The following is a 15,261-nucleotide window of genomic DNA, read 5'->3' on the forward strand; positions in this document are numbered from 1 at the left end:
GACAAATTACAACTTAATATCAGAGTGTTACTATATTTTAAAATGCAAAATTTTTCTTTAAAAAATAAATAAACAGTTGCAACTAAGAAAATTAATCACCCTTGCTTATATAATGCTTCTCTTAATTGTTGAAATTATTGCGTTTTTGAGTTCATATCAGCTTCCATTTACGGATCGGGAAGATAGAGCTTCAGGTAACAACGCAATGAAGTCTGGTATGGCTAGACATATTAATACTTCAAAAATTATAAGCATTACAAGGAAAAGTAAGAAAGCAAATCCCATGCACGTGAAGTCTCAACATCTCCTTCCTCTTTATTTAATAACATGATATCCATATTTCTGGCGTTTTTCGAATTCTTCTTCACTAGCCAATAACCTCTGATAAAAGTTTTCATTTCCAAATGTACCCTGTGTTCCACCAAATTCTTCAGGTAATATGTCAGGAGGAATAAACTGATGTAAACTGCTCAAATTGTCTCCATGAAGATGAATCTGAAAGGAAGATAAATCTAGTATGAGTTATGACGCCGTTTGAATTCTTAGTAGTAATGGGTTGACTAATTATTTTTTCATAATTAATGAGATCATTCTGAATGCTATACTCTTTATTTGATGTAAAATTTGTTAGCCCTCTAACAGGCCGGGGTTTTCGCGAAGAAATAGCAAATTTTCCAAAACTGTCTTGAGAAATGTAAGATCACATATCAGTGTAGGATTAATGGAAAGACAGAGGTACGAGCCTCTTCTATTCTGTTTATTATAAAAGCATTTTAAACTTTTGACCCTATCTACGTGTAGGAACCTATCTACGGATGTCAATTCAGATCATTTTCAGAATGAACACAATATATTTATTAATTAAAATTTTTAAAAATATTTTCTTTCGCAGCTGTACAACTCGGAGCTAGGATGCCTTGTAGTTCTTTTGAAATATGATCTGTATTTCAGTACTCTGAGTATACTGATCTGATATAGAATTTTAGCTGACATTACACTAAATTCATCTAAGGCAATATCTAGACAAATTCTTTATCAGATAAGTATATTCAGAATCTGAGTTTTGTTCAAAGTGAAAAGATTTTGTTATTAACAAATTATGTTATATACGAAAATGTTTCTATATATAACAATTTTCTATATTCTTTTTTTCTTTTTCTGTTATTTTCTCTTTTTATTTCTTTGTGATACAAATGTAGAGGGAATTGCATAAAAATAAAAGATAATTTACATAACCTTCTATTTAATTGAGATAATGGGATCTGTATTTTTGTTTTTATGGATATGGGGAAAATTAGCTTTGCCTGAATGTCTTTTCTAATAGAACACTTTATTCAAATGGACAGGTATATTATGTGACTGAAATCAGTTTTACAATGTGATTACAAATTAATAGTTAAAACGTTCCTGCAGCATTTGAAGATATACATGAATTCAGCCGTATGTCCTAATAATTTAAAAATTTCGGTCACATATAAAACAAGGTAGCTAAAGAAAAGAATGTTATCATACGTACAACACCCAATGGTATCTGTCTATTTAATAAACAGCTTCCGATGTGTATCACATACTTAACATGATGCTAATGTATACATATTGATGCAGTAAATATTGTTATGAAATGCCCAGCTGCGGTTAGCTTCCTCGTAAAGCAAGATTAAAGTTGCAGATTTGGCGAAAAATCGCCTATTTGGCAACGTTTGGTGACAAATCTGGCGATTCTGCTTTTCCCTGCCACTTTCTGGCAACCTTAACTCCGCTTTGTGGGAAGCTATCTTACCGCAGCTGGGGATTTCGCAACGATATCTTATAATGGTGTCTCAAATAACTGATGATGTTGTTGCTTAATAAAGCAAAATGTTTTGTTACTGTTAAATATTTGAGGTAAATAAAATGCACTTAAATTATACAATTTAAGGTATATAAAAAGAGGGAAAAATTAAAGAGGAAAAATCTGTGTAAGCCTATATTTATAAATCGAAGTCATTTTATAAAAAAAAAAAAAAAAAAAAAAAATTGATCATATAACATGATTAAAGAAATGCTTTCCTTTAAAGTTTCATGCATTGATTTATACATTTTGTAATGAATGTTTGTCTTTTTTAAATGAAATAGAACACTAACGATTTTCAAAACTATAATACTGTATTTTTACATTTTTCATATGTTTTTATCAAATATTTCTAAGGATTTTAAACCAAGTAAATGTTTAAAAAATATAAATGATGAAATATTTTATTCTCTTCTATACCCAAATATTTGCATGCACTGGAGAATTTTACAGTGTATGCACTTTCAAACTTTTACTATGAATGCAGAAATTATTTTCCATGTGTGTTCCTTATTTTGAGTTTCTTAATATTTTTGTGTAAATACTGAAACCATACGATCAGTTTTGCTTGATATTTTACCACACTTGCTATTAATAATAGAAATATTATTCAAAGTCAAATGTTATTTATTTTAGAAATTTAACATATAGGACATAACGTCAGTGTAACTTAGATGTAAACGTAATTTAACGTAAACGTAAAATTTTTTGAAGATTTCTTTGGCGAAGGTTGTCTTTCGAAATTTTTTCCAGAAACTAAACTTTCTGATATTTTTATGCTTCATCCACTTCTGAGAAAAGTTGCTCTGAAATAACTTGAAAAATTCCTTCTCTAACTATTTTATTATGTTTTAGGTTGTTCAGGTTTTTTTTATGTTTTCAAAAATGTAAAGAATTAATAAATAAAATTTTAGTTAACATTTTTACATATTTGTATACTTTTGTGAAGCAAAATTTCTTATAACTTCATTTCGTAAATTATATAAAATAGTTATAAATAAAAAAACATTTTGTAGACATATAAAATTTATCTTTATCAATTACAATTCATATCCATAATATTAACTTCATAAATGCAGGAAAAAAAAGAAAATAAAAGACAGCAAAAGTTATTGCATGTATGCATTTGATGTCTGAAAAGACATATATATATATATATATATTTTAAAACATGATATAGATTACTTACTCTACTTCTCAATTTTTTACTTAACAGAGGCTTCAAGATGCCGAATATAATACCAAATATGCTGGGATTATTTATAACATGCATTGCTTTATGCCTTATTGGTATCCCATCCTGTAATTACAAAACTAATGTTTAAAAAATAAATTACATATTCATTCAAATTTTCAAATATTGCATTTACATAAATTTGAAGTTTTGTATGCTTGAAATGAAATTTGGGTCACATATCTAATATGTCAATTTATGTTTCTCTCTTCACATTTATTTCGCAAGATAAAAAACTACCTTATTATCAAACTTGTTAGGAAAACTCTTTTCACATATTTATGTAACATTTATACCTAATACCAAACAAAATCACGTTATGGACAATTCAGGTAAAACACTTTTGCATTATACGCATTTAAAATACGTTTTGATGATTTAAAGAGTTTGTTTCTAATTCTATAATTCTAATTCCACCGTATGAAATTTAGTAATCTAAGAATAATGGAAAGTTTTATAAACAGAAACTCGAAAATTTTTTAAATTGTTATTAAAAATCTGAATCATCTAAAATCACATTCATATTAAAGGTATGTCATAAAATTTAGGTTTTAATTAAGCTTTATTTTAAAATTTGTTTTTCTTTCATTTCTATAGATCTTCCATTATACATCAACTATTTTTAAAACTGACTATTAATGGCATGAAGTTCAATTACGTTGCCTTGCTTGGAGAGGTTCCTTTATTTTTAAATTAATAATGAACGAATTTCACGGTCAAGCGCTCCGTAGGATAAAAAAGAATAAGATAATATTTAAAGTTACGTTACGCTGTCATTATTTTTACATTCTATTAATATTACCGAATTTATAAGAGAGGCCGTAACTAGTAATATTTTTAGTTTCTTTACAGTATCTTGATAGAAAGAAGGGGCAAACCATAACTGGATGTTACATCTCGCTATTCGCAAAGGCTAAACTTCGTAATTTAATAATTTAAAAACCTTTCAAAAGATATTTTAATATTTTGCGATGAATAAGTTTAACATACTGTTACGATTTTATATTTTTAATACCTCAAAAAAGTATTGCCAAATATGTTAATTTTTTTAGTATTTAAATTTAATTTTCAGGTTTATAACGCAAATTTTACATAAATGTGTAGTTGAAAGAATTTATATTTATATCTTGCTTCGTTGTCTTCTGTTCATGTCTACGTTTTATTTTTTTAGCTAAATAAGGCAGAGCACAGAAGACCATTAGCCTAAAGGGAGGGAGACCATCTAAAGAATTTCTTCAAGGTAAATTTGTTCATCTTTAGATTATACGTACGGGGACAATCATCAAAATGCCCATGCTATTAGATCGTTTGACGGATTTTACCATTTATGCCTAAAAAGCAAACTAAATAAGTTAATTATCATTTATGCGGGGACTGTCAATTTACTAAGAGTTGAAGGAAATTAGAGTTAAGTTAAACTAATTACAAAGAAAGGGATTTTACCTGAACTGTATTAACAAAGCATTTGATATCGTGAATGGTAACTTGAAAAATGTGAGACCAAGAAAATCCTTTCATATCTGCCAGAGTAATCTGACCACACACTTGCGTTATGGGGTTTGTCATCTCTTTTTCCAAGCAAATCAAACCAAATCTTGTTACTTCTTCAGAAGAGAAAACACTAGTATCCCAACTACCTTCAGATAATAAATAAGATTAATATAATAGATTATTTTAAGTAATAAAATACTTGAAACTTTAGAATGCTCTATTATTTATTCATTTCATTGTTACCTATAATAAAGTTTCTATACGTTTATTTTTTTAAGGGAAGAGTGTTCCGAAAATACACTATTTTCAGCTTATGTAGAAGCTACATGATTTTCAGATGTAGAATTTGAGTTTACAAATGTAACTTTTTTTGTAATTTAAATTTGGTTATTGCATTATGAGCTGTATCTATACATTTAAAAGAAACACTGACAACGTTGAATGAGTCCACAAAAAAGTCGATTTATTCAAAAAAATTCGAACTTTTACTGATTTCTGTAGTTAGATAGTTATCAACCACGGTATTGATAAATGAATTATGTTGAAGGTAAAAGTTTCCTTTGATACATCATTGTCTTTTATGAATAAAGTTATCGAAAATTTAAAATTGTTGTTTTTATTAAATTCAAGGAGCTCAATCTAATAATTCAGTTTTGTTTTATCGCAAAACAATGTTTGATAATCATCAAAAGACGATGGCTTCAGATTTTCCGGCTAATGCATTTAAAGTATCTAATGCCATTCTTCTGTGATGTAGTACTATGAACTAAGAATTGACTGAATTCTTACTTCAAGTGTTAAAAATAAGAAATGGTTTTGTTTATAGTAAATAACTAATATTTTCTCATTTCTCTAAAATATGTGACTGCTAGTCGTGATACTGATACATAGTGTTCGTAAAATGTTCAGGCGTTTGATTCAGTCATTAGAAAAAGTGCGACAATTACTGAAGATGCAAATTACTGCAGTTATCGAATGCATTTTATGTGTCCACTGTGTAGTGGAAATATCTTCGGTCACTGAAGCAAGTATTTGTCTGATGAAAATGAGGTTATACAGTTATTTTTCAAGAGTTTGAAAATAAGTTTATATTACACACGTCATTTTACTTAGTACATATATTTTCATCAAATGAAGAACAGGAATAACAATAAAACAAAAAACAAAAAAAAAAAAAAAAAAAAAAAGTATATGAATGAAAAGGTATCTAATGAACAGAATTCTATTAAATGACAATATTCTGACATTCTGGAGATTTAAGGATGTTTAAATAACTGAATAACAATTTAGTTAAGAATTTTAGATTAGTTTAAGAATGTTTATGTTACTGTACAGAAATAAGAAAGGGATCCAGCGACTTCAGAATTTTACAGAATGTCCGAAAGTGTCATCTACAGCCTTCATTTTCTTAAATATTGTTCTTAAACACATATCTACAATAACAAAGTTTCTCAAAATAAATAAGCAATTTTATGTGTACATTTTCATCACTGGAGATAGAATAATTCTAAAAATACAAAGTTTAACGTTTGATACAAATTCCGGAAAGAAAAGAGTCTAGTTAGCAAACTGTATTAAACTCTAGTGTGTGTGTGTGATTATGGCAAAACCTCGAGGGCTATCTGCCTAAGGAAAGGGATGCCTTCACGGAGGACTTTCTAAGGGAAACTGGCTTGTATATACGTTACACATGGGGAAAGCCACGAAAACGCCCATGCAGCCAGCCCATTCGCGGGATTGAAACTCGCACCGAACTGCCAGTGTTCAGGGACTTTACCGCTCGGCCACTGGTGAGCGTATTAAGTTCTAGAGAAAAACGGTACCTTTTTTTTGAAAAAATTGGAAAGATATCTGTAAAACAAATTGTTTGTTTTAGATCACTTTCCGATGCATGTCCTCATCCGAAATTAAATATTCCCGAAACTGCATGGAAAAAAACCTCAGATTTTCTATAAACTTAACTAAAGAACTGCAAAATGAAAATAGCTCCTATTGGCGATTAATAATTTTTCATTCTGTAAAAAACATTAAATATTAATTTTGTAGCTGGTGCTGACAAAATATTGATTACTGGTATCTCTCTAAATATTGCACTTAACGCTGAAGAATATTTTTCATTTAATTTATTACCGAAATTTTATTACCAAATCAGAATTTTAGCTGTACGGGGATCATACAAAAGTAAATTGCATACTAACAAAGCTGTATTATACTCAAAAGCTGAAATGTTTTCTTATTAAATTTTTTATTTTGTTTTGGGAAACTTTGTGGTTGGAAGTATATATCTGAGATCATTTAATTTACATTTTGATAACATGTTGTGTAACTATACCATTGCAAAGTCGATATTGCTAGATTATAATATAGCTGTTATAACTTAAAATGAATTCTGCTAGCTATTGTAAATGTAAAAAATCTTAATATCAGAATAATTCGCATACGTTCTGAATACGTACGTTGGTTCGAGAGGAAAGATTAAGAACTGTGATTCCAGTAGTAAAATATTGTTGCGTGCGTACGGGTTCGTTATGAAATGAATGCACAAGTCCGATGAAAAATGAACAAGAAATTTATTATTATCTCAAAATGCTTAAATTCCCTGAGATATTCTTTCAGTTTTACAATATCTCACAGTAGTTATCTTTTAACTACTCAACCGTTCAACAGAAGTTAATTCAAAACAGCTAAAGAAAGCTAATCCGCGAATTCGCTACAATCAACAAGAGCAGTTTTCTAAACAAACTCTTAAAACAACAACAAACTAACTAAAATCACTGACTAACTGAATTTAGAGGTTTTCCTCCTTTTTATAACATGTTTAAATCACGCGCGAGAACTTTCTGGAACTCTCTCGAAATCAAAAAGAGATATTTATTTATTAAATGTTAAATGCACGCGCTCTTGTATTTTTAATCTTCCGGCTTAGCTTTCTTTTAATATTCGTCCCGCGCCGCACTGCGCGGGAAATAAAACCATTTAATTTTTAATTTACAATTCATATAACGTTAATTATTTAATGCCAAATTCGTAACAATATTAATTCAAAGGAAAATATCGTTACTTTACCTTACTTACGTGTTTTAAACATTACGCGAAAATATTAAGCATAATGCTGTTTAAATATAATTTTTTCAAAGTTTAATTTGTTTAAGTCTTAAAAAAAGAATATGCCTAAAATATTGTCATTTATTACTGAACATCGCCAGAATTTGAGACCCGATCAAACTTTGTTCAAGGATCTTATCCGTTCCGCCATTGGAAGGGGCCTAAATTTAAGGTAAAAAAAAAAAAAATTAAAATTTTCTATATTTAGCGAAATTGTTTAAACTGATTTGAGCTTTTGTCTTTAAAAAGCTATAATCATTAAGCCATTTGTTTTCTATCGAGCATTTGCATAATGCTCCATAGGAAACAATGGATAATTTTTAAAAGAAATTTAATAATTTTTACTTCAAAATTTTAATTAATTTACTGAACGTCTTGTAATAGATCCCAAAATTGCAAATAATCTGACTTTGCAAATACTGAGCTACAAATATAGTAAAGAGTTTAGAAAGATATCATGTAAACTACAACAGACTAAGATACTTACCCAACCGAGGGGCCCAGACAGCAGCTCCTTCAGCTGTTCGTAAAGGCAAGTAATTCATGAAATTTGCCTTCAGAATTTTATGACAGTGACTGGGAGTAAAATTCTGATACAGACTTGGATAAATTTGCCTGTTTGAATAATAGTTCTTCAGAAGTTTAAACGCTGCATCAAGTCTGAATTTTTTAACCCGTAGGAAGCCCAGAAGGAAATTGTCAGAAATATCAGCATTCAGGTTCTTTTCTTCTGCAAGAAAAATTCTTCTTGAAAATTATTAGCAAAAATTTATTTGTTTAAAAGTTGTTATAAATACCAGGTATGAAATAAAAATGTAATTGTTTTACCTCTCAAGAAAATCAAAAACTCAGTTCTTAAAAATTGATTTTGATGTACTGTTTTAAATGTATTTGTAAAATCTTTGGCTGTAAAATTTGGGAAAGTACCGATTTTAATATTTTCCCAGTTAGTAGAAGAGCTTTATTTCAAAAGTTATTGATTGATTCACTTAAATTATACTGTATTATAATATGCTCACTGATTTTTCAAAAAACCATTCATGAAGTATGGAAACAAACTACGAAGCCCATTTTGGAAAACTCATTCAAGGATATATTTCACAAGATATTTCGGAAAAAAGTATATGCTCTTTTCAGTAGAACAGAAAATGAACTATAAACAAATATTGATATCACTTGAATTCCCTTGGTAAACTAAATTCAAACTTTTCAACGCAGAATAATACTTAAAATTAAATGTTCAGAAAATATTTAAACCAATATTTTCTTAACAGTTACTTGGAAGCAGTTATTGACCTACATAAGTCGTCTTTGTTCCGATATTTAAATATTTACGAAGTTTTACTTTTAAGAAGTATAATGATGTATTTTAATATAAAAGTATTTTTAGGGCATCATCTTCTATTATAGGCTATTAAACACAATTTCTAATAGAAGTTTGTCAGTAATATAATCGGAAGATTGAGAAATGGATATTTATTATTGGTAGAAAACTTATACTTGAGTCTCAAGATTAAAGGGATAAAAACACTGAAATACAAATCCTTATGACAGAAACCAGCTTAATATTTTTAAGCAATAGTTAATGTATTATTGTATTTATTAATTGTTGAACTTGAAAAACTATTCAAATTAATAAATAGCTAAATAACTATAAACACAATTATTTTTATCATTTTAAAGTGATTATAATATTATAACATAATTATAATTATTACAATAATGTATAGTGTCATTTTTTAAGATTATTGCATATTCCTAAAATTTTTAGAAAACCTTAAGAGTTTACCAAACTTGTTTCTGTACCTTACATCTATTAAAGACGAGAGCATTGCTAATGTAAAGATTTGAAAACTGATCAATTTTAACTACATCTATCTCCTGCGAATAAAACAAACTCATATAAAACTGGATGTTTTAAGATTTGAAGCAACTAAGAGTTCGGTTTCAAAGTCAAAATAATTTTCCTAACGCGTGCAATAACTTTCTTAGACAGAAATACTTACTTTTAATCAAATTTTTAAATTCCTGCAGATATTCTTTTCGCTTTTGTTCTGTCTCTCCCAATTCTTCTTCAGCTCTGTGGAGAATGTTTTCCGTTAGTACTGCACTTTCCAATGAAATAAAGCTTGAGTCTTTATTTAGAAATCTGGACTCCATTACTAAACAAAATAACAGTTAAAGACAATAATATTAACTAAAAATATAGAAATTCTCTGAATAAATAAAATCGTATTTTAAGAAAATTAAAGTTGTGATAATCAAGAGGTTGAGTTACGTCTCATGACTAGATTTATTTATAAGAGATTGAACATTTTTTCCGCACGTCGTACCTTTACATGTTTGTTCTCTTGCTTCCTTATTTCTTCTGTTATTAAAGTTGCAATTTTGAAACTAGCATGTCGAAACTTTCGACATTTTTTCTTTGCTAAGCAATTAGACTTCTGTCAAAGCTCTTCCTCCCGCTCTGTGGTATTTTCTTTTTGTATAGATTTCTCAAGGCCTCAAGACAGACCAGGATGTCACAAATTTTCCGAAAAATGAAAACCGTAATGATTCGTACCTTGCTACTAAGCTGGCCATTCAAAAGTTGGCATGCTTTCAGTTCAGTAAATATTTACGTTTTTGGTTCAGTAAATACTTATGTCAGATGTTAAATTGCACCGAAGCCCTAAATAAAAAGGCTGCAGTTCTAATTTTATGTAAGCGAAACACAGTTTCAGTACACAAATTTTATTTTAAAAATAAGTATACTTTTAAAATCGATTATAACTTTTGAATTCATACCAGTTTTTCTCTGGGGAACAAATACTTTGACGGAGGTTAAGACTTTTAAGGAAAGAAAAGCCCCATCCACATGTCAATTTATTATTCAGGTAGTGCAATAAATTTATGAAAGCGGATAAAATATTTTGTTTCCCAGAGTAGTAACAGTGATTACTTGGTTTTCCACGTCCAATGCTAGTGCTAGTCACTACAGAGCTCCTGCAGACTTGAACTATATAACCAAACACGAGGAAAAAATTGTCACGAATACAGACCTTACATTTATTCTCATGTTGTCATCGGATCGGATTCAGGGAGAAATTTTCTGCCCAGTCGCATTCTGCCTCCCAGCTGTAATTATATTGGCAGGGCATCGCGCTCAGAAAGAGTTGTAATCTTTCCTCTTTATTTCCGAAGGTACAATTCATCATTATAATTTCTTTCCATACTCTCATACTGTTTTTAGCATTGTCTTTGCTTTTATTAGTGACGCTTAACATTTTACTTTTCCAATGGTGTGCTAGAAAATGAATGGAAAAGAATAGTGGTTCCCCACCCCTGCCATTGAGATGGTATGTTTAGCATCTAAATTCAATCGGAGGCCGGCTGAGCAATTTCTTTTTTTTTTTTTTTTATGAAATTAGAAGTCCAATCGGAGCCTCAAATAAGACGAGGTCCGATATTTTATTTCTTTTATTTAACTATTTATCATTAATTTATTAAATTTTTATTTTTATCTTTATATTTATTGAACTTCAATTTTGGTTTAATTATTAGTTATTTTATTTATTCATCTTCCCCTTTCTTCGAAATGGCCTTCCAGAGAGCTCCGGCACTTCTCATTTTAAAAATTAAGCCCTGCCTCTAAGGGCAAACTAAATCTTTTTAAACGCAAATGAATTTTGATTAAAATCTTCATTTTTTTAGAAATCAGCATCCATCAATACTTTATCAGTTAGTCTTCTTATTTTTAGCACCTTTCTAAAATGCATAAAAAGATGCATTCCATTACAGCCGATAGTTGATTTTTAAGATCCTCTTTCTTATTACTCCTCTAAATTTTTTACATAATTTATGCTCCCTTTGAATGGTAATGCCCCTTAAACCGCTGGCAAAGAATGCTCATTCTCACCCTTTTGCCCCAAATATGAAGCCTTGACCTCGACAGTCTGAGGGTTTATTTTTATTTTGTTTCGTTTTTCATTTGTACTCTATCTTACTTAACCACTAAAGGGAATTCTTTTGGTGCATCTTACCTCTTAGCTAGGATACTTCACACGCTTCCAATGAGTTTTTAGATTGCAGTTCAATTCTATTTGTTCTCTTCTGTCCTCTGGAGCTCGGAAAGTTTTATAAATTGGTTAGTGACACTATCTTTAGTCTTTATTCTAATTCATTCTTAATTTCTATATGGAATCTTCCGAAAGGAAGCTTCGTTTTTTTTCCTTATTTTAACATCAAGATTCAGAACAGTCATGTTAATAAAAAAGCCGTTTTTAGTGCGGTTGGAGAATTTTTGCTATCTTTAAATTTTCTAATAATTCCAACCAGTATGCACATTTACTTTTGAGGCAAATGAAAAGCAAAAATTGTTTGCTAGTTTACAGATTCCCAAATTGCAGGATTTCTAACTGCGATCCTCCAATAGACTCTACAATTAAGCCTATACATATTGATGTATTCTAAACTTTCTATCTTGTCGTCTTCTTCTCACAAAGCTTTGGTTATCAACATTCTGGTGTGCGAAGTTCTTCGTAATTGTGGTTCTCGCTTTATTCCATGGCTTAACTGAGCTAGTACAAATCAACGTGCCCTTTAGAATCTGCTAATAATAATGTTTGCAATTCAGTGTTCTGCTCATCTGGTTCCGTTTGTTTTCTATTTAACTCGTACCGATTTATCATACTCTTCTAAAACCGTTTTGTGCTACATAATCGGCATATCTGAATCTACGGCTCTCGCATCTGGTGTTTTCCACCCATAGCTGGGATTTTTGATTGTCATCTGAGATGATAGGGTTTTTTTTCACAAAAATACTTCTTGTTATCTGGATTTTTTTGGAAATTCTTCTAAAACCGTATTGTGCTACATAATCGGCATATCTGCTAATCGGCTAATACGGCTCTCGCATCTGTTGTTTTCCACCCATAGCTGGGATTTTTAATTGTCATCTGAGATGATAGGGTTTTTTTTCACAAAAAAAGTTCTTGTTATCTGGATTTTTTTGGTAATTTTAAGTCAAACCTTACTTTTATATCTTGAAAATACAATTAAATTTAATACATTTAATAAAAGTTTGAAATTTTCTTAATTGTATATTCTATCAATACTGCTGGTTGTTTGCAATATTTCAAGTGATTGTACAAAATACTAAAAATGTAAAAGGATTAAAGTGATTATAAACTTATATGAATATTGCTAATATAATGATTTGTCAACTGACAACTTTTAACTACCATCTAGCTCCTGTGAATAAAAGAAACTGATATAAAATTGAGTTTTTGAAGAGTTAAAGCAACTAAGACATTGATTTCAAAGGAAAAATTTAATTTTACGCGAAGACTGATGTGCATTGTAATGCCATATTGCAGTATCATAAAAATTTAAAACATGTACTTCAGTATGAGTAAAATTTCATTTTTATGACCCAAATGATATAAATATGTTATCTCCCCTAATTATCTGTATGATTATAGTATCAAATGGAATTCTTAAAAACACAAAATTAAATTTCTAAAATCACCAAAACAAAATACAGAATTATTTTCATAACTTTCTCTAAAGATAGCAACAAGTTCATTTCCATCGATATCCAACCTCACAAACAATAGGGAAGAAATATTCAAACAGATCAATCAATCAGTTCCTTAATAATAAAAAATCAATAAATTCACTTAAAATTTAGTTACTACATCGGGAACCTTTATTAATCAATAATTATCTCAATTTATGGCTAGTACTAAGATTTAAATTGTATTTTCTCAAATAAACCTAAAATCTCGTAGGACTCCCTGTTTTTAGAACCTTCCCATTAAACAAATGGAAGGACTATGGTAAACTACAAAATAATAGTAATACATGCAAGAATTTAACAATTAAACTCTTTTATTAATTTTCTCTAGTTTACATAAGCATTCTGATGACTGGGATAACTGGATCCAGGTTTCTACATGATCTCTTAAAAGACTCACATTCTAAAGGCACATTTTTTTTTCTGGATACTGAACACTTTTATACTTTTGAATACCTTAACAAATTTATGTATATTTAATATGTATTTAATTTAATATATGTACAGGTATATTTAAGTCATTATGTCAGTAAAATTTTTAATTTTTACATATTCCTCTTTCCACAAATTTAAGGCAGTTCAAACATTAAATTTATATTCCTTTCATTAATATTTAAAACTATTTAAGCACTCTCAGTTCTTATATTAACTACAAAATTTGGAATTCTTCTGTACAAATCAATTTTAAATAAAAGTGAACTATCCTCCCTTAATAAGGAAAAACAAATACAATAGTATGGGAAAAGGCACAGATCAACTTATAGGAGGTTGATGAACTCAACTAACGTCAAAGATCAACTAATGTCAATGATGTCAAAGAATTCGAGAGGGAAAGGGGAATTTAACTAAATCATAGAAGCGTCCGAAATCTTCATTGCTACCAAGGGCCGTCTGATGATTGCCTCCTCTTTGCTATCAATTAATAAATTCAATTACACTTTAGCATTCGCTCACGACAGTTTGTTGAGTCGTAATGATAGTTTCAGCTGCCTCACATTGCTTCAGCACTCAACGAGGTCCAGCTTTTCATGAAGATCCCAAAGCATGAAAATTTTAGTCCCTGAACTTGAACTCAAACTAAACCTGAACTCAAAGCTAACTACGACGAACTACGCTAGAAAACCGTAAACATTCGCAGTAAACCTACTGTTACTATGATTACTATGAATTTAAATTTAAAAAAAGAACTTAATGTTACGTGATAAGAATATCAATTGCTCACATTAGACTTTGATCAAAGTTTGTGAGCGATACGTTCCTTAGATATTTTTTTTTTTTTTTGCTGATTTCAGTGTTTTTCATTTTGCGCTTAAAAGCGATTGTTAAAAATGATTATGTGTGCATTAGAATTATTAAGATTTTATGAAAAGTTATGAATATTTTAGAAATCGATATTTTTATGAAAATATGCAATATTTCATGCCTACTCGAAAGAAAATTAATTACGCTATAATAACATACATACCTCTTTCTCATTAATAATCTATTTGTGGGCGTGCGAATTATAAAAATATCTCGTTTTTCTTTTCCAAATTAACTTTTGATGCGTTGGCACTCGTTAACGTAACGTTACTTAAAGCCTTCCATTCTTATGGCATCAGTCCAATAACTGTGATGTTTTCCTTCTCTTTCACTTCGATATCATTCCCCCCCCCCCACACACACACATACAAACGTCGCACGGAAGAAGCGGAAGTTGAAAGACAGGCATATGAATTCAAGGTTCAAGAAAGACCAGACGCAAATGAAAGCAAAATTTAGGCAAAACAGCAACCTCGTGTTTGGCGTACATTTTTATTGTTTCCAAATGGAAACCGCACACGAGATTACTGTATTGCCTACTTTTAAGTACAAGGTTATTTCAAATAAATACGTTTTCTTTCCTATTTTCGTTTTTCAAATTTTTACAATATCTGTATGCGTACTTTTTCGATTTTTGTTCTTATAATTTTGATCTTAAATCTGGAAACATTCGAAAAACATTTAGATAAATTAATTATATTTAAATAATGCGTAATAAACCATTTATTTCATTTATTGTAC

At 29.6% G+C, this 15,261-nt stretch overlaps 1 protein-coding gene across 4 annotated transcripts; it reads right to left on the reverse strand.

Moving 5' to 3' along the window:
* Window positions 1-290: 290 nt before the first annotated feature.
* On the reverse strand, window positions 291-14,855 carry LOC118198104 (alpha-tocopherol transfer protein-like). 4 transcript variants are annotated; one of them, XM_035369703.2, is made up of 6 exons: window positions 14,684-14,855; window positions 9,668-9,823; window positions 8,149-8,391; window positions 4,509-4,702; window positions 3,021-3,131; window positions 291-512 (listed from the first exon to the last, which is right to left on the reverse strand). In XM_035369703.2, the coding sequence occupies exons 2-6, from the start codon at window positions 9,819-9,821 to the stop codon at window positions 471-473; spliced, it is 744 nt and encodes a 247-aa protein (XP_035225594.1). In that variant the 5' UTR covers window positions 9,822-9,823; window positions 14,684-14,855; the 3' UTR covers window positions 291-470. The 4 variants fall into 4 exon arrangements, with proteins under 4 accessions (XP_035225594.1, XP_035225593.1, XP_035225591.1 ...); XM_035369702.2 differs by having other exon boundaries at window positions 291-495; window positions 9,668-9,741; window positions 14,684-14,852; XM_035369700.2 differs by having other exon boundaries at window positions 291-495; window positions 14,684-14,849.
* Window positions 14,856-15,261: the final 406 nt, after the last annotated feature.

This window comes from Stegodyphus dumicola, chromosome 9, assembly GCF_044657685.1.
Source record: "Stegodyphus dumicola isolate Sdum_Otavi_A_Nest chromosome 9, ASM4465768v1".
In the NCBI taxonomy this organism is placed as follows: Eukaryota; Metazoa; Arthropoda; class Arachnida; order Araneae; family Eresidae; genus Stegodyphus; species Stegodyphus dumicola.